The 20,110-nt window shown below is 42.8% G+C and overlaps 1 protein-coding gene across 1 annotated transcript; it reads right to left on the reverse strand.

Moving 5' to 3' along the window:
• Positions 1-1,988: 1,988 nt before the first annotated feature.
• LOC115460665 (microfibrillar-associated protein 1) lies at positions 1,989-16,473 on the reverse strand. Its single transcript, XM_030190432.1, has 8 exons — positions 16,258-16,473; positions 14,741-14,870; positions 14,167-14,354; positions 13,634-13,742; positions 12,588-12,748; positions 4,312-4,471; positions 3,411-3,500; positions 1,989-2,689 (listed from the first exon to the last, which is right to left on the reverse strand). The coding sequence occupies exons 1-8, from the start codon at positions 16,464-16,466 to the stop codon at positions 2,507-2,509; spliced, it is 1,230 nt and encodes a 409-aa protein (XP_030046292.1). The 5' UTR covers positions 16,467-16,473; the 3' UTR covers positions 1,989-2,506.
• Between the last annotated feature and the right edge of the window lie 3,637 nt (positions 16,474-20,110).

Genomic DNA, 20,110 nt, shown 5'->3' on the forward strand with positions numbered 1-20,110 from the left:
TAACCACTCGCCTCCACCTACCCCCTCCTCTCTTCCTTCCCGTTCACATTAATTGATTTGATTTGCTTACTTTATTTATTTTTTGTCTATTAGATTGTAAGCTCTTTGAGCAGGGACTGTCTTTCTTCTATGTTTGTACAGCGCTGCGTATGCCTTGTAGCGCTATAGAAATGCTAAATAGTAGTAGTAGTAGTAGTAGTAGCACAGGAGGGCATTCCAAGTATCCACCACTCTCTCTGTGAAAAAATTCTTCCTGACATTTTTCTTGAGTCTGCCCCCTTCAATCTCATTTCATGTCCTCTAGTTCTATTGCCTTCCCATCTCTGGAAAAGGTTTGTTTGCAGATTAATACCTTTGAACATCTGTATCAATAAAGACATTGTCTTCTCTAATTTTCTACCACTTTGGGTAGACAAGCACTTAAATGCCCATACTTAATCCAAACACCAGCTTCCTTCTGTCCCTCCCTATGTCTTTTACCTGACCCCTCCACATCTGGATCAAACCTGTTAAGATTAGACCATAGCAATTGCATGCTAGCTACTACAGCTTTCTTAATAGTGTAATGACTCCTTCACAGCTGACATTCAGGTTCTGGTCTAAGTGATGTTACATCCAAGGGCTGGAGCCACACTGCATTACTGGTAGTCACATCATATGCTATTTCTCAGCAAACTTTACCTTTGTTTACCCCATGGTGCACTGCATATTAGATTTCCAACCCTATTTCCAGACTCAGTTCCTGCTCAACTCTCATCCCTCACCAGACCTCTATTTTCTGTCAGCAATTCAGATTTCCTTCTTTCTGTTGCATACACAGAATCTAGGAAAAAATGGCGCTTAGAACTAATCATCCCTCTTAATGTATCAACTCAGTGTTAATATGATGGGCAAAAGCTAAACCCATTCAGTTTCTTTTTAAATAGCTTCTGCTTTTACTAGTCCACTGGCTGTTGTAAACTTGATGTAGCAAGAACAGAAGAAACCTGCAATTGCTACACTGCTCAATTTCCTTCTGCTTACACAGTATGTGTCTGCTGCATCCTGCAAGACCCCCCAGTAATTCCATCCTATCAGCATGAAGAGACTGCAGATGAGAACTGCTTGTACATGAAGGCAAAAATATACAAATCCCAGCACATCAATATATTAAATAGGTACTGTCTTCAGAATGTTTTACAACCCTCAACTCAATATCCACTGCATAGACAAAAGTTACAAAATAAATAATGATGGAGTTTTAAAAGTGGGAGATAGTAGCGACCCTTGGAACGTGTTTCATGATCCAGGGTTGGAATCAGTGTAGTTGCCATGTGACTTGTATAGTTCTGTTTCAGGAATCCTGTGAACCAATTGATGACTTTTCCACCTATACCCACCTCTTCTAGCATCATTAGTAGTGTGTCATGCTTGACCAAGTCAAAGGCGGCAGATAGGTCTAATTGCATGAGGAAGATTAATACGTTTTTGTCATCAAAAATGTTGAAAGTTTAAAAAGGGACCAATGAAGAAATATTGAGGGGGGGGGGGGGGGGTCCTTTTGCTAAGGTGCGCTAAATGAGAAGATGCGCATAGGAATATAACAGGCTTCATCATTTAGTATATGCTAATTAAAAGGACCCCATGATAAGCAGTTAGCCCCTTTAAGTTGGAGACAATTTTGAATAATGCCACCTCTGAATGGCCCAAAAAAATGATTTTGTAAATTACATTTTGTCTATACAGCAGATATTGAGTTGAGAGTTGTAAAGTATTCTAGAGACTTTACTATATTGATGCCCTCGGATTTGTATATTTTTTACTCTACAATATAATTCAAACACTACTGGATTTATTCAAGGGACAATTGTACATGAAAAAAGACAGAGGCACTCCTACCCCAAATGATCATGGCATGCATGTAAATGTGACCAACCTAAGAGTTCAGAAGCTGGGCACAATTGACAACTACACTTCTTTCCATATATACTGTTATCACAGTTAAGCAGTTACCGTCTACATAAAATCTTTTTATTTTACAATTAAATCAACATATTCCCACTTATTAACATAAAAAATGGGCACTGCTAAACCCAATAAATTGGCAGCAGTTCATCTGCGCTTGTACCTACTCATTGGTTCAGGGATGGGTTCAGTTCCAGATAGCAATCAGCAGTGCAAGTCTGTAAAAACCTGCAGCCCACAACTGAGAAGGAAAGATGACACTCTGCATTGTGATTCTATGTCCTTTGCAATACTCAGAGCAGAAATTAAATGAACTGTCCAAAAGATAAAAGAAAAGTCCATCTCTCCAAGAATATTTACAATTACACTCACACAGGATCAATCCAATATCTACAAGAACAGTATATGGGAATCGTGTTTACTGTGGTCCCTAAACTAAATCAATCATGAAGGAAACAAGTTTTATTTCTGCTGTACAGTAGCGCCAAATGCAAACTATAAAGTGAAAACTGTACAAAAGGTCCGAGTCAGCCAGGCTGCACAGTAGTTAGTCCTCAATACATTAGGTGGTCTTTCGTTTTTTAACGGATGGTCTCTCAAACACATCACGTACACCTGCTGCCTTCTGCTTGAAGAACTTGGTGTTCTGAGCGCTTTCCTGTCCCCAGGCAGAGTCAAAGGAGGTTGTGTCCTGATCCACCAGGTGGGTATATTTTGTCCTACCAGAACGTCCAAAGTTTTTGACCTATAAAAGAGGAGGAAAAAAAATATTTAAGAAAATGTCTCTAGGTTTCAGATAGGGAGCATTACCACTGGTACAATGTGAAGATTTTAGTTGAAATGAATACCAAACAAAAAAACAGCACCACGGGCCTTTAAAATGGAACAAAGTTCTTTAATGAATGAGCCTTGACCCGACACGGGCCGTGTTTCGGTGACTAGCACCTGCGTCAGGGGTCACAGTGATGACGTGGAAAACTTGGGGAATAACTCGAATATTTTCATCTACAATATTCCTTACCCCACGTCTCATGTAGTAAAAGCTACAAAGCACCAAGGCACTTTCACTTTCTGTATCAAAAGTGAAAGTGCCTTGGTGCTTTGTAGCTTTTACTACATGAGACGTGGGGTAAGGAATATTGTAGATGAAAATATTCGAGTTATTCCCCAAGTTTTCCACGTCATCACTGTGACCCCTGACGCAGGTGCTAGTCACCGAAACACGGCCCGTGTCGGGTCAAGGCTCATTCATTAAAGAACTTTGTTCCATTTTAAAGGCCCGTGGTGCTGTTTTTTTGTTTGGACTTTAGTTTGTACTTTGTTCCCTCTCTTTTGTTATACCATAGTTGAAATGAATAAACATCCCCAGTGACTTAAGACCCTAAGTTAGAGCTGAACCCACGTCTCACTGTTTATCTATGGGGTCCATTTGACTATAAAGTATATAATCAACTTGAAACTTGTACCTGCATGACTTTGGGAAGGATGGTCTTATTAAAGTGATCTTCCAGAGTCGGAGCACTGAAATCCCTCTTATACACGTCTTCATCTTCATCCTAAACAAAAGAAACAATACACAAAAAAAGAGAGCTTATTACCTTCTTAATGATCCCTAACAAAAAACATGCCCAGCATATGAGAAACAGAACCAAACACCACAGCAGACCCTTAATCTCACTCTTAGATACCAAGCTGCCAGTGATATGCAGCAGCATACGCACAGTGTGCATACCACTGGGTTCTCTGGGTAGTTATTTTTCATTTTATATTTGAAACTGTGTTCCCCATATATTATTTTTGTTGTACACCACTTTGGTCATTTGTTTCAGCTTTGAAAGACAGTTTGTTTTTATTATTATTATTATAGAGAACCAGAGCTAGAGACCAGAAGTGGGGGTCACTGCAACCTGGTTTGGAACTATCCTTGACAATGGCTCTCATAAAAATAATGGAATAATTTGGACATTCAGCTACACTTATCAAGTACAATGGTTGGTTACACCTAGTCAAAATATGCAGTAGCAACTTATGACATAAATCATGTTTCACTAAAACAAAGAAAATGATATAGACAAGCTAGAGGTTTTTCATGGCATTATTTCATAGCTCTACATCAACCCACTGAACAGTCCACAAAAATGTACGCAAAATGTATACAGGGAGACCCAAATCTACCAGAAAACAAGCGGCTTGATTGTTAGTCATGAGCCGCAGCTTTCACATACAAAAAGCAGATGGAAGGAGGATGGAAAAACGTATTACAGGTAATAAGTATAGATAAAAGTCAGGCAAGGGCTATGGACTAGGAAAGAGTATGCCACGCTCGTACCAGCAAAGCAACCAGCAAGAGCATGGTGTTGCACATACCATGAAGAAAGCTCCTCGGTGGTAGTACTTCTGCAGGAACTTGTATTTGCCTTTTACAGCTTTGTTGGTGATTATCTTGCCATTTGCTCTGAGCTCAGCACGGCGCTCCTCCTCTGTCAGGTTACGCATGCGGTCAATTTCTGCCTTCTCTTTCTCAATCCTGTCACAGAAAAAATGCATACGTGTATACTGATCTCATAGCAACAGACACAAAACGGGGCTGAATTAAGACTACAGAACATGTGATTGGTGTACCACACACATGCACACCCACCCCTTTCCTACCCATTCCGTATTCAATCATCTTTTTTTTATTTATTTATTTTTTTAAATTTTTTCATTATACAATATTCAATCAATCTTGAATATTACACGATACATGCAATAATAACATCTTTAATTACAAAATGATAATACTAAAAAGCAAGTAATGCCTATCGTCCACAAATAAATGTAATTGACCCAAGAGGAAAATTATATATACTATAAGCTAAACAAAGCTCAATCAATTATAATTATCAACAGATTGCGTCATATTCAGAATGAGCTATTCCAGGCTGCTATACAGTGTTACATTTGGTTCTAAATTTTCACAATCACACCCTCTTTGCTTTTCAAAAAATCCTCCAATTGACTGGGTTCAAAAAACTGAAATTGCTTTGTTTGGTATAGAATCCTGCAAACACAAGGAAACTTTAACTGAAAATTTGCACCAAGTGCTACTACCCTTGAGCGCAGTAATAAAAATAACTTTCGTCTCTTCTGGGTTTCCCTGGAAAGGTCCGGGAAAACCCTTACTTTTGAGCCCAAAAATAAAGAATTAAGATGTCTCAAGGACAGCCTGAGTACTGCATCTCTATCTATCTCAAGAGCAAATGTCACCAACAAAGTTAACCTTTGCGTGACCACCTCCAGAGAGGATTCTAGGAACTCAGTTAGATTCATTCCACCTGAGGGATTTAAATTTTCTAGTACTTTACCAGTACTCTGTAAATAATATGCTCTTGTAATAGGTGGTAGTGAACTATCAGTCATTCCCAGAACCTCCACTAGATATTTCTTAACCATTTGTACTGAAGTAATAAGTGGCGATTTTGGAAAGTTTATAATACGCAGGTTAAGTCTCTTTGATTGATTCTCCAAATACTCCAAGCGCTTAGAGGCAAAACACCTGTCCTTATAACCAAAGATTGTTCCACAAGTTCCATTTTAGCAAATTTTTCAGAAAGAGTTTTAACCTCCATGGCTTGGTAATCATTAATTTGTAATTGTTTTAATGCAGTTTCGGCTATAGCCTTGATACTTTCAGTATTCTTTGCTATCAAAGTCTGTAGGGCAGAGAGAGTGGAAGAATTCAGTTCCCAAAGTGACTCAAGCGTCACTACAGCAGGTTTTTCTTTTCCCTCGAAAACCAGTTGAGGTGCTCTAGCAGTTTGTTCCAGGATACTCACAATTGTAGTAGAAACTACAGGAGCAGAACTACCCTCTGGTATATTCAGGCTGGCAGCATTTGTCCCGGCTTCGTGTAGGTTCCCTCCCTGAATGCTCTCTTCTCCGTTCGGGGTTTGAGCAGCAGGACTCATCACGAAGCGCTCACTTCCTGGTTGAGGGGGCGCTGCACGCAGAACAGGGCTCAGGGAAGCCTCGTTAACACTGTCGCCCAGCTCTGATACGCTGGCTCCAGCAGCAGGAGTAGATGTCACTTCTGAACCGGAGGCGATTCCAAACCGCTCGAGCGTCGACTGTTGGAGCGGGGGTTTACTTCCAGGGAGAGAGGGAGTCTCCCTGACCTTCCCCCGTCTCTTACCCATCGCGAACGGCAGGTAAGGCTCTCCTTCTAGTGTCAACTAGAGCTGAAATGTATCACGTCCGCTGACGCCAATCATACCGCGGCCATCTTGGATCATTCAATCATCTTTTAAAATCTAGAGTGGACAATATTTCTCACATTTACTTCCCTTATGCTTGAATCAGAAATAGGGAATTCAGGCTGCCAATTTTTAAGGTGTTCCCCCCTATTAATTTATGTTTTCCAAGGAAAGGCCTGCAGGTGGATGTAATTGTGTGAGGAGGGGTGGAAAAGAAGTACTTTAGTTCCCCCCCCCCCCCTCCAAATAAGTAGTCTGGATGCTACTTTTGCAGTTTATACTCCATCCCTGAGTTGGCATCCCAGAAACTTTTGGAAAAAAAAAAAGTGCTTCTTTCCCAACCCCTCCTTCCTTTCCTGGACAATCCCATCTGTCTATAAACCGATCCCCCTACTGATTTCCCCAAGAGTCTGCAGCACAAAACTCCAGCTACATCTGATCCAAGCATGAGATAGGTGAACACGAGTAATTGTTAACGTATATAAAATGAAGCCTTTGCAACTGGCAATTAGTGCTTGTAAATTTCAAACCTGTGCTACTTCAGCCCCTTCTTGTGTCAATCCTGCCATAAAAGAATTTGGCAATTCTCTTTAAAAGTATTCAAAATAAGGGCAGTAAAGCACACAATTCACTGTCTATCTCTAAGAAAAACCCCTAACTTAAGACTTGTGGTTCTCAAAACTGTCCTAAGAGACCCTCAGGTTTTTAGATAGATATCTGCAATCGGGCATGAACACTTATTTAATGCATATTATTTTCAAATGTCCTGAAAACCTGGCTGGAGGTCCCCAGGCCAGGCATATAGTAACATAGTAGATGACGGCAGAAAAAGACCTGCACGGTCCATCAGTCTGCCCAACAAGACAAACTCATATGTGCTAGTTTTTGTGTATATCTTACCTTGATTTGTAACTGTCATTTTCAAGGCACAGACCATACAAGTCTGCCCAGCACTATCCCCGCCTCCCAACCACCAGCCCCGCCTCCCACCACCAGCTCTACATCCGTCTACAGGAAGCAGTTGTGCTACAGATTAAGTGTGCTCTTTTAACCAAACTGCTATGATGTGTTCATTGATGGTCCTCAGTGCCACATGAACTGTTGCCCTACAGGGCTCATCTGCAGAAGGCACAGCAGTCCTGGCCACTGCAGGGAGCAGAAGAGGTATACGTGCGGAAACAGGAATTTCTCTAAGGACAACCAGGCTCATTTATTCTCTTGAAATCCTTGGACCGAGACTGCCACTTGCCTTTCCCTTAGGGTAGTCTGCTGGTGTTATGACCCTTGCAGCACTAACAGAATGAGACATAAACAGCATAATCCTCAGTGTCCTCCAGGAACTGTACAGTTGTAACATCCTGCAAGGTCACTGGTGACCTGACTGATCCTTTAGATGAAGCCAGTGGAGCACTAGCCCCCAATTCACTAGAATCCTCCAGTCTAGGTTTGAGAATACAGAAGAAACGAACTTGTGGGTTTGATTCCTACTGCAGCTCCTTGTGACTCTGGGCAAGTCACTTAACCCTCCTTTGCCCCAGGTACAAAATAAGTACCTGTATATAAATATGTAACCGCTTTGATTGTAACCACAGAAAGGCAGTATATCAAATCCCATCTCCTTTCCTAATAACATTCATTTATCTTATCACTACTCCTGACTAGGCTTAAAATCAACATTTAAAAAGCGTCAGACATTACAAAATACTGCCATTCGTCTCTGTAATCTGTACAAATCAGATCATGTTACCCCAGCCTTATAGCAATTCCATTGGCTTCCTGTTGAATACTGCGTAAAGTTTAAAACTTTGCTAGATTTCAGAAATGTTCATTTTGGCACACCTCCTTATCTGTCTTCTTTTACTATTCCATATTCCCCAGTGAATGTCCTTAGATCTATAAATGACCACTGCATGATTGACCCCAGTGTGCCCTTTTAACCAAACTGCTATGATGTGCTCATTGATGGTCCTCAGCACCACTGTAGCTGATGTTTGGTCGGCTTGGGCACCTTTCCCTGAATCTGATCAATCTATTTTGAGTCTTGAATGACTGTATGCCCTTTACTATTGATTACTGCAGCTCCTTTCTTTTGTTTTTATTAGTGTGTAAATTGCTTTGTCCTGCAAAGTCAGTTAAGGCGGTATATATAGTAAATCTTCGATAAATAGCCAGTTCCTCAGGAGGTTCAGGGTAAGTACAGTGAATTTTGTCTAAATAGCAGTATATGTATGAATACTTAACTTGTTGGCTGTTCACAGAATTAAATCTTAATTTTTCTTGCTCACCGTTTCCAATGGTTTGTTAAAGTTTTCAATTTATTAGCTCTGTGTTTATGACTAGTCAGTAATATCAGCATTTTCTTTTTAACCCAATGGAAACTGGAAAGAATTATACAAATGGGGTCCAGAATGTTTGTCCATCTGTCTGGGGACAAAATAACTCTCTAAAATGTCACAGAATGAGAGGAATCTCGGCATGTGAGAAGAGGGAGGGGGGAGATATTTGAGTTTCAAAATGGGCCAAATTGAACTAAGGTTTTCCAGAAAAATAATACCCCCCCCCCCCCCCCCCCCCCCAAATCATTGGCCCAAGGCATTCCTATAGAAGGAGTTCCAGATTCTGTAGCACAAAAGTTAGGGGCACTTTCTGTAATTGAGAGAATGGAGAGAGGCATTTTGAAAGGAAGGATTCCCTATCTCCACAAACTGTGCCCCCTCCACAACTGCCACACACCCAACCAAAAGCCTCCCCCCTCACAAACCACCTCCCCCACCCCCCAGCGACTGGCCCTCCCAAAATGCTCCCACAACCTAAAAACTCCCTAACCACCTCGCAAACTGCCCCAACCCTGGCAACAACCCACATTCCTGCAAACTACTCCAACCCCAAAAATTATTCCCCCCCACAGTTGCCCCACCACCTTGCAAACTGCCCCATTCCCATGAACTACCCCACTATTCCGCACACTGCCTCCAAAACTACCCCAATCCCAAAGCTACCTCTCCAGCAACTGCCCCACCACTCTACAAATTGTCCCAACTCCTAACACTACCCCATAACTCTGAAAAGTGCTATATAGCCCCCAAATCTATCACCACAACTGTCCAACTACCCTGTAAATTGTCTCCGCTCTTAAAACTAACATCTCCCCCAGGGAAATTTACTTTCCAAAACTGCCCCAATACAATATGAACACACAGAGGAGCTAGAAATAATTTCAGGAGCAATGCTCTACATGCTTTTCCCACTTGTTTGCATTTGGTCTGTAGGTTCACTTTTTAGCAACTGTGTGCCTTCTAGTCTTGTGAGGGTCTCACAAGGGAGGTGGTTTGTGAGGGGGGAGGCTTTTGGTTGGGTGTGTGGCAGTTGTGGAGGGGGCACAGTTTGTGGAGATAGGGAATCCTTCCTTTCAAAATGCCTAGAAACACCTAGAAACACCAAGAAAGCGCTTGCAGGGCAGGGTACTCGCCTAGAAGCAAGTAGGAACCCAGTTGGCAGTGTAAAGGCACATGTGCAGGCGAGTCTTCAACCGTGGTTGGCAAGAGCCTCCAAGTATTCAAGGGGTCAACCCTAAATGAGCTGTAGCGCTAAGGTGTTAAGTAACAGAATAGCATTACTACGACAAAATGAGAAAAATGGTGAAAAAAAGACTGAAAGGAGCAGCTCGCAGAGTAAAAAACTTGCGTCAGGCGTGGATGCTGTTTAAAAACACCATCCTGGAGGTTCAGGACAAATATATTCCACGTATTAGAAAAAAGGGAAAAAGACTAAACGTCAGCCGGCGTGGCTAAACAGTAAGATAAAGGAAATCATTAGAGCCAAAAAACAATCCTTCAGAAAGTGGAGAAGAGAACCAACTGAAAGTAACAGGATAGATCATAAGGAATGCCAAGCCAAATGCAAAGCGGAGATAAGGAGGGCAAAAAAGGACTTTGAGAAGAAATTAGCGTTGGAAGCAAAAATACATAGTAAAAATTTTTTTAGATACATTAAAAGCAGGAAACCGGCCAAAGAGTCGGTTGGGCCGCTGGACGAAAATGGTGTTAAAGGGGCGATCAAGGAGGACAAAGCCGTAGCGGAGAAATTAAATGAATTCTTTGCTTCGGTCTTCACCGAGGAGGATTTGGGGGGGACACCGGTGCCGGAAAGAATATTTGAAGCGGGGGAGTCGGAGAACTAAACAAATTCTCTGTAACCTTGGAGGATGTAATGGGTCAGTTCAGCAAGCTGAAGAGTAGTAAATCACCAGGACCTGATGGTATTCATCCCAGAGTATTAATAGAACTAAAAAATGAACTTGCGGAGCTACTGTTAGAAATATGCAATCTGTCCCTAAAATCGAGTGTAGTACCGGAAGACTGGAGGGTAGCCAATGTTACTCCGATTTTTAAGAAGGGTTCCAGAGGAGATCCGGGAAATTATAGACCGGTGAGTCTGACGTCGGTGCCGGGCAAGATGGTGGAGGCTATTATTAAGAATAAAATTGCAGAGCATATACAAAAACATGGACTGATGAGACAAAGTCAGCACGGATTTAGTGAAGGGAAGTCTTGCCTCACCAATCTAATGCATTTTTTTGAGGGGGTAAGCAAACATGTGGACAATGGGGAGCCGGTTGATATTGTATATCTGGATTTTCAGAAGGCGTTTGACAAAGTGCCGCACGAAAGACTCCTGAAGAAATTGCAGAGTCATGGAATCGGAGGTAGGGTATTATTATGGATTAAGAACTGGTTGAAAGATAGGAAGCAGAGAGTAGGATTGCGTGGACAGTATTCTCAGTGGAGGAGGGTAGTTAGTGGGGTCCCGCAGGGGTCTGTGCTGGGTCCGTTGCTTTTTAATGTATTTATAAATGACCTAGAGATGGGAATAACTAGTGAGGTAATTAAATTCGCCGATGACACAAAATTATTCAGGGTCGTCAAGTCGCAGGAGGAATGTGAACGATTACAGGAGGACCTTGCGAGACTGGGAGAATGGGCGTGCAAGTGGCAGATGAAGTTCAATGTTGACAAGTGCAAAGTGATGCATGTGGGTAAGAGGAACCCGAATTATAGCTACGTCTTGCAAGGTTCCGCGTTAGGAGTTACGGATCAAGAAAGGGATCTGGGTGTCGTCGTCGATGATACGCTGAAACCTTCTGCTCAGTGTGCTGCTGCGGCTAGGAAAGCGAATAGAATGTTGGGTGTTATTAGGAAGGGTATGGAGTCCAGGTGTGCGGATGTTATAATGCCGTTGTATCGCTCCATGGTGCGACCGCACCTGGAGTATTGTGTTCAGTACTGGTCTCCGTATCTCAAAAAAGATATAGTAGAATTGGAAAAGGTACAGCGAAGGGCGACGAAAATGATAGTGGGGATGGGACGACTTTCCTATGAAGAGAGGCTGAGAAGGCTAGGGCTTTTCAGCTTGGAGAAGAGACGGCTGAGGGGAGATATGATAGAAGTGTATAAAATAATGAGTGGAATGGATCGGGTGGATGTGAAGCGACTGTTCACGCTATCCAAAAATACTAGAACTAGAGGGCATGAGTTGAAGCTACAGTGTGGTAAATTTAAAACGAATCGGAGAAAATTTTTCTTCACCCAACGTGTAATTAGACTCTGGAATTCGTTGCCGGAGAACGTGGTACGGGCGGTTAGCTTGACGGAGTTTAAAAAGGGGTTAGATAGATTCCTAAAGGACAAGTCCATAGACCGCTATTAAATGGACTTGGAAAAATTCCGCATTTTTAGGTATAACTTGTCTGGAATGTTTTTACGTTTGGGGAGCGTGCCAGGTGCCCTTGACCTGGATTGGCCACTGTCGGTGACAGGATGCTGGGCTAGATGGACCTTTGGTCTTTCCCAGTATGGCACTACTTATGTACAGGAAGCAATGATCTGTTCCTCTCACAGAGTGAAAAGCTAGGGAATTTGCAGGGGTCTCCTAATTTTTATTTTTTTTTTTAAATACATTATGGGGTGAATTCTATATATGGTGCCGAAAAAAGCACTATTCTATAAGCTGCACTTAAAAAGTGTAATTTATAGAAGAGCTTACGTCTAGAAATCGCACCTGACTTTAGCCACGGCCATTTGCACCAACTCAATTGTGGTGCAAATATACACACCAAAATTAGGCGCACATCCCCTCATATTCTGTAACAATGTGCATAACTGCTAGAGATGCCCCCGTTCTGCCAAGGACTATCCTTTTTTTTTTTTTTTTTTTTAAACTTGTACCTAAATTTATGCACATAAATTCCAATTAAATCCAGTTAATGCCAATAATTGCTTATTAAAAAGCCAATTGGTGCTAATTAGCTCACGCAATTTTTGGTAACTTTTATAGAATTAGGGGACATATCTATAGATAAACACACACACACACACACACCACTGTTTTCAGAAATTCAAGGTTGCTTACGCTTCTCTCTCCTCACGATCCCGTTTGATGCGTTTCAACTCTCGGACTTTCCAAGCTTCATACTCCTCCTCATCATTTTCATCATCAGTATTCAGGGCGTCAAGGGCAGCCAGTGAGCGTTTGTTCTCTTCAAGCTCCTTCTTTGTTTCCTCCTCTACAATCTGTAAAGAAAACAGATCACACTATATGTATACATCCTTTCAAAAGGGAGCAAGAACTACCAGAGCAGTCCATCACCTCCATCCAATTCCACAAACCTACAGATGGGTAAATTGTGGGCAAATGGACCACAACCTGCTTTCACAGGAACATCCAGCTTTTAGACATTACAGAAAGTAAAAAGGCCAGCCTAAACAATTACCCAATGTGATGATATCCAATCCCAGCTTTAGTACATTCCGAGAGCATCAGGTTTCTGACACAGTACAAGTAAAACCAATTTATGGCTATATGTGCTTGCTGAGTTTTGGGAACATTTTGCTATAGAAAAGTAACAGAACCCGTTATCCTACAGGTTTACAGTCGACCTAGACTGACAGTTATATAAAATTGCCAGTTTGTAATGCAAACATCTGCTTCAACAGGGATCACAAAAGATAAGTTTATTTAATGTTACTGTCCTTGGAGCCTGATCCCAAGTAACATTTAGACTTCCTTCTTACTCAAATGCATTAAATTTTTGTAGTTACCACAAGCTAATGGCCAAAACTAATGCACAGTAACTGCAAAGCCTCTGCACTAACTACTGGGGGTGTGCCCAGCATGTTTCCACACAGCTGGAATACCACCTATCAAAGTGGAATTAATGCAGCACAGTTAAGATGGAAATTAGCAGAGGCCAAGTGTGAAGCCATTGCACTAACGGTGCAAACTAATTCCCACGTTAACTTTTGATGCACTTTAGTGCATTTACTTTCATGCATTATATAGCTGAAAACAGCATGGCTCAAATACTGACACAATTGCTATCATAACTTCAGTGCACATGGAAACCATTCACACACTAAATACTGTCTACAGTAAGACTGCATTCCACGATGGGATACCTTGAGAGTGTATTTTCGTCTTTCTTCTGCCATTCGCTTTGCCTCTAACTCCAGCTCCTTCTGTTTCAGCACTTCTATCTCTCTCTCTTGCACTGTAACACGGTCCTTCCTGCAATATTAATTTGTGCACAGTCAGAACATCAAACACTCAAACCCACCTCACCTGAAGTCCTATCCAAGTGTATCCTACTTCATCCCCTCCCACCTGTGACTGTTCTCGCCTGTTTTGGGGGGACTATCACACCTTCCCTGTCCACCCTCTCAAATGGCAGGAAATCCCACCTCTTGAGGAAACTTTTGGGAGTATTACATTCATCCTTTCCATTTCAATAAAGATAAGACATCAGATCCATCTCAAATGTATAGGTCCTGTAAAATTTGCTGTTCTTGGTTTAGTTTTAAATGGAACCTGTCTGCAGTTACTTCACACAAACTGGCAGTATGTTGTTACCACAACCTTCTGAAACAAGCTCACAATTCTTAGAGGCTAACGAAATATTCATGAAGTAACATAATTTGCTCCTGCAACGTACTTGCGGATGAAGACCGGTTTGAGCCGTGGCTCTGTTTCATCTTCACTGTCAGTGTATTCTTCATATTCTGACTCAGACTCGGACTCCTCCCCAGATCTGCCCTCATCCTCCAGCTCCATTACTTCAAGCTCTTCGTTTTTTCTCTCCTGAGCTCGCTGACGCATCATACCACGCCGACGCTCAATTTCCTAAACAAGAAACAAGCCCAAAGAAGTCATACATACATACATACATGAAAAGAAGGTATTGAAAACCCAGAAATTACCTTGGATACCCTGGGCTGCTGGACAGATGCATGTGAAAATAGCTGATTTGAGTACTGAGAGTTGCAACAGTAGCTTAAAATTCAATATGGATAAGCAATCCAAACCACACTGCTGAAACATCAGAAGGCTGAGAGCACAGTCAGTGCTGCTCTTTCCCCAACCATGCACAATGCGGAGAAGTCAATGTCCCATATCTAAAGAAAAATAGCCTCCTGGAGAGCATGTTTTGCACCTTCAAAAGCAAACAGAACAGTGTATACAGCTGTCTAATATTAACTACATCTCTGGTTCCTTTCCTCAGTACATACCTCATCATCAATCTCTTCTTCTTCTTCCTCACTACTGTCCTCACGATCTATATGCCAATCTTCTCCCTCTGATTCAGGCTCACTTTCACCAACCACTTCAGGCTCCACAATCTTACGATGTCTTGCCAACCTTAGCACACAGGAAAAATAAAATACTACACTTTACTGTTCACGGAAACCAAACTGCTCCTTAAAACAGAAACTCTGAAATATTCAAATCAGAGCATGATGCTCATTTTCAAAGCAAATAGACTTAGAAAGTTACGTGGAGGCGTATTTTCAAAGCACTTAGAATTACAAAGTTCCAAAGTAACCTATGGAACTTTGTAAGTCTATGTGCTTTGAAAATGAGCCTCATGACATGAAGTTATACCACTTTTTAGAACCTTTATGACAGTGATACAGAATATCATACTAGGAAACAAAACAATAGGCTTTTTATCTGTTGAAGTTTTATGAGGCTGATATGCTGATGTGGAAAAAACATATTTAGAAAATAGAGGTACCAGTTAAAATATTTAAGAGCACAAAGGGAGTAGAATATGATAGTTAGCTTATAATTTGCTGTTTTGTTTTTCTTTATTCACCATTTCATTTTTGCCTCTTTGCTTACTTTTTCTTTCCTACCTTTTTTGTTGGAGATGAGGAAGAGATAGAAAACAAACCTTTTACAACCAAAATCCTTTTTGTGATTTTTATAAAAATTTGTTTTAGAGCTTTGTGTCCCGTTCCATGCTTATCTTCCACTAACCACTTCCGTACATTCCTCAGCCTCTTTCTCTCTTTTCTTGCCTTCAACTAGCCGTTGAGCCCGTAAAAACGGGCTAGTATAGGAAAGGGGGGGGGGGGGGGTTTGAAAGTCCCTTCCCGCCGCCGACCTCGCCCCCCCCCCCCCCGAGTCGCCACCACCCCTCCATCCGGCCCGGGCCCTCGCTCCGCTATTGAAACAGCGAGGGAACGCAGCACACAGCTCTGCTGAGCTGCCGTCGGCCTTCCTTCTTCTTGTCTGCCTGTGTCCCGCCCTCGTGTGATGTAACATCATCGAGGGCGGGACACAGGCAGAGAAGAAGGAAGGACTGCAGCTCAGCAGAGCTGTGTGCTGCGTTCCCTCGCTGTTTCAATAGTGGAGCGAGGGCCCGGCCGGGTGGAGGGTGGGAGGAGCATTGGCGACGGCGGTTTCGTCCCTCGCAAATGCGCAGTACAGACCCTCTCTGTTCCGCCCCCATCATAACGTATTGACACGGGGGCGGGGCAGAGAGGCTCTCTACTGCGCATTTGCGAGTGAGTACGACACTCGCCATTTATATGTTTGATGTTTCCACCTAATCTCTCCTCTCAATCTTTCCTGGGCTGCAGTTGCACCTCCTGCTCCTTGTGGCCTGGCAGCAGACATATTGCAGGCACATGCCAATAACAATTTAGTCTGTATGCTACCATGTCCCAACTCCAAACCCTAAACCATTCCTCCAACTCCACAGCAGTGACTTTCTTTTCATTTTAGAACCGGAGTCAGTTACCTTTCCTCCACATCCTCATTCATGCGATTTTGCAAGCGCCTAAGACGGGGATCACTGGTACTTTCCTCCTGCCTCTCCTCTGGTTCCATCTCCAACTCTTTTGCTTTCTTAATGAACTGGAACTCCTCATCTTCTTCATCAGAGGATTCCATAGGAGCATAGTCTGGCCTCTTACCGGAGACATAGCGCTTCACCTTCACTTTCTCCATCGAGATCTCACCTGTGAATAAAGTGGCACATTCAGCACAACAACGGCTTACAACTGAAGACCATCCATCCACATTATTACACTAATGCCCAGAACCCTCATCACCACGGGGGCAATCCTATAACTGGGCGTCTCCATTTAGGTGCCCAACCCCATATGCTAGAATCTACTTTATAATGGAACCTAGGTGCTTAGGTTCCGTTAAACAATATTAGCATAACATGATTTGGTGTGCCTAACATTTACACGCCAGCAGAGGCACGTGCCAGTGCCTAAATGCAGCAGGGACATGAGTAACTTACAAAATACAGTAAGACTGAGCTCCACCTGTGTTTCACCCATGCTCCTCCCCTGTGCAAGCCCCCTTGCAAATACAAACTATGTGAAATTAGATCTTACTTGCTAATATTCTTTCCTTGAGTTCCTCCAGACCAGTCCCGCTATGTGGGTTTACTTCCTCCTGCCAGCTCATGGAGACTGAGGGCTCGATGCACAAAGGCAGCCATAAAATATGGGTGGGTTTGGTAAAATTTAGTGACTTGCAAACAGGAAGCAATGTACAAAGGAGATTGCATGCAAATGAGCTGCACGGATCCCCCTTCGTGTATCTCTCGCTGTTTGCGAGTCTGAGCTGTCAAATGCATTTGACAGCTCTGATGCACCACACCCCGACCCCATACTTTTTTTTTTAATGTTCCATGACCCCCCCCCCCCCCTAAAAAAAAATCTTTTTTTTCCCTGGTGGTCCAGTGAACCCTAACCACCCCTCCCCAACAACCTCACAGAATCTTTTTTTTTCCTGGTGGTCCAGTGAACTGGACCCCTTCTCCCTGAGCGTGCACACACTCCTTCCGGTCCCCACCCCCTCCTGCATCCCTCTCTGTACAAGGTGGAGGCAAGAGGGCAGGGCATTCAGATACACTAGGTGGGGCTAAACACCATATAAGGAGTTTTTCCTTATATGGTGCTTAGTCCTGCCCAGTACATCCCAGAATGCACCGGGCAAGGTCTGAGCACTGCCATTTTGTTCCGGGTGAGCCTGAGGCAAGAGGGAGGAGCTATTGCTCCTGCCTTCATGCCTCCATCTTGTAAAGGTACAGGGATGGGTGTGAGGGTGGTGGGACTGGCTAGAACCAGTCTAAAGCAAACGTAGTATGGTAAGCTTTGTGCATCTGGCTATGAGAATTACTAAAAGCCTTCCCCTATAAGGAGACATGTGCAGTCTAGATCTAGTCAGCATTCCTTAACAATGGAGACCAAATTTTGGCAGGAAATACCACCATTTTGGGTACAGCTACAACAGAAACGCTTGGAGGGTGACCTCCAATGCTGGATTCCATGGAGACACTGACCAAAATGTTAAGGAATGCTAGCCAACACAAGGTTCTGAAGACTGATTAGTGTCCTGACTTCAACCTCCTCATGTAGTCCTCAAGAATTCCTCATGCTCCTGTCAGCTGACAGCCCCTATTTTAATCTGTGCAGCACTTCTTCTCCTCTCCCCTCCATAGTTCCTGACTCTCCTTCTTGCATCTGCACCAGACTACCCACCAGCATTCCTGAATGGCAGCTGCCACAAGGCGCAAAACTGTGGCTTCTTTCAACCTGAACTGCTAGGCACATGCGGCTCTTCTGCAGTTGCTTCAATTACCAGCCAAGATTGGGCCCAGTGCACTACACCGCCTCCAAGCTCTTGCTCTCCAGTCTTAAGCATGATTTTCTTGTCGTTGTTTTGAGCCTTACTGGTTGCTTCATCCCAGCTTCAGGAACTCAATGTCCTCCTTCCAAGAGTAGAAGAGGGGGGTCAAGGCTCCAGGCCTTAGGTCCCACGGATACTTAAAGGGGTAGAGGGAGGGACCCAGACCAACACCCCAAGGCTCAGCAGTCCAACCCAGCCAGACCTAGCCCACTCATCAAGTTTTCCCTGATAGTGTTTTTATTTTTTTGGTAAGGATAAGAGGATAAGATAAGACAGTGCACCCCTAGACCAAAGGCCCAGTCATCCTATTCATTTCCATTTACTACTACAACCAAGCAAGACTGCACAGGCGCCCATCCACCATAGACTAAGGAATCTGGCTAGGACTAAACTGCACAGGTTGCTTTATAGAGGAAGGCTTTCATTCAGTAGTACTCAATCTCCATCTGCTGGTAGGAGATAAACCCACACATCTGGACTGGTCTGGAGGGAACAGGAGAAAGCAGCTAGGCACTTAGGCACCCTGCTAGCACTTACATGGGTATGTGTGCTTGATGGACTCTGTTACCTTTCAGATGAAACACACAACTATACTAATAGTGCAACAGTTGGATAAGAAACACTGTGGTACACACTACTGTTCAATTGATTTATGTGATGAATATGTCATCTATCACCATATCAAGACCAACCAAATTTGCTGATGCTTGTCTAAATATGACTGCAGTAATACTAAGCCACAATAAAAAGTGGCCTGCGCTAGTTTGGACGCGTGAAATTAGCGCACGCTGGGCCATTTTTTACCATGGTAGATAAAAAGGCCTTTTTTTAATGGGGCAGTAAATGGCCATGCGCTAATATTAAAAGTAGTGCACGGCCATTTACCACCTGAGCCCTTAACGCCACCTATTTACTTGGTGGTAAGAGATCAAGTGCTACTCCTGCAGTAATCAGACAGCGCATGGCAATGTGGATGCTGATTACTGCCTGGAACATCCCCCGCGGTAGAAAATTATTTTCTACCAAGGGAAACAGTGTGTGCACTAATTTCAAAACTAAGTTAACGCGTGCTACCCGCACATTAGCCTCACAGCAGCTTAGTAAAAGGACCCCTAAATGAATTTAAAAACACAACAGTCACTTATAAATAAGATTATTTTATTTTTGTATTATTGCTGACCAAGGAATACTGCCACTAGGTATGGCTCTCTTAAAATTGTACAGTACGCTATAAGCACAATTTCTTTTAAAACTCGCTGAGAATGAGGTATCAAACCTACTCAATGACTTGTGAATCAGTGGATAACTTAATTAAAACAAAGGCCCTGTTTACTAAGCCGTGCTGTAGGTACACTAAATTTTTTTGTGCATGCTAATGCTAGAGACATCCATATATTCCTATGGGTGTCTCTAGCGTTAGCAAGGTTTAGTAAACAGGACTCTAAATATGAACGAAGGGGTCCTTTTACAAAGCTGCGGTAAAAAAGTGGCTTTAATATGCCCTTTTTATCACAGCTATAAAAATGGCTTTTCCTCATTTTGTTGTATTAGTTGCCATGTGCTAATGTTACCATTAGTGCACGGCCATTTTTAAAAAATTACCGCATGAGCACTTACAGCCACACATTTTGTTGGCAGTAATGGCTCATACAGTATCCATGCGTTAACTAGTTAGCATGTAGTAATGTAGCTGTACTAACTGGTTAGAACAGGAATGCCCATTCTCTGCCCATGACACACCCCCTCAAAATATATTAGAAAAATTATTTAGGGCTTGGTTAACGGGCACGTTTTGAAGCTGCTGCAGGATGCCACAGCACGTCCCACATTATCCCATATTTAGCTACGTTAGGCACATGTTAGTGCCTAACGCAGCTTAGTTTTTAAAAAGGCCTTCAAATTTCTTTAAATTGTTCCTACTTTGAAACACACACATCAACATGAAG

This window comes from Microcaecilia unicolor, chromosome 1 (genome assembly GCF_901765095.1).
Source record: "Microcaecilia unicolor chromosome 1, aMicUni1.1, whole genome shotgun sequence".
NCBI lineage: Eukaryota > Metazoa > Chordata > Amphibia > Gymnophiona > Siphonopidae > Microcaecilia > Microcaecilia unicolor.

Excerpts from the sequence above, each read along its gene's own strand:
- LOC115460665 (XM_030190432.1), bottom strand. The coding sequence starts at position 16,466 with ATGGAGAAAGTGAAGGTGAAGCGCTATGTCTCCGGTAAGAGGCCAGAC. Across the intron at positions 13,743-14,166 it reads AAACCGGTCTTCATCCGCAA|GAAGGACCGTGTTACAGTGC; the intron begins GTACGTTGCAGG and ends TTAATATTGCAG. Across the intron at positions 4,472-12,587 it reads GATCGTGAGGAGAGAGAAGC|GATTGAGAAAGAGAAGGCAG; the intron begins GTAAGCAACCTT and ends TTTCTGTGACAG.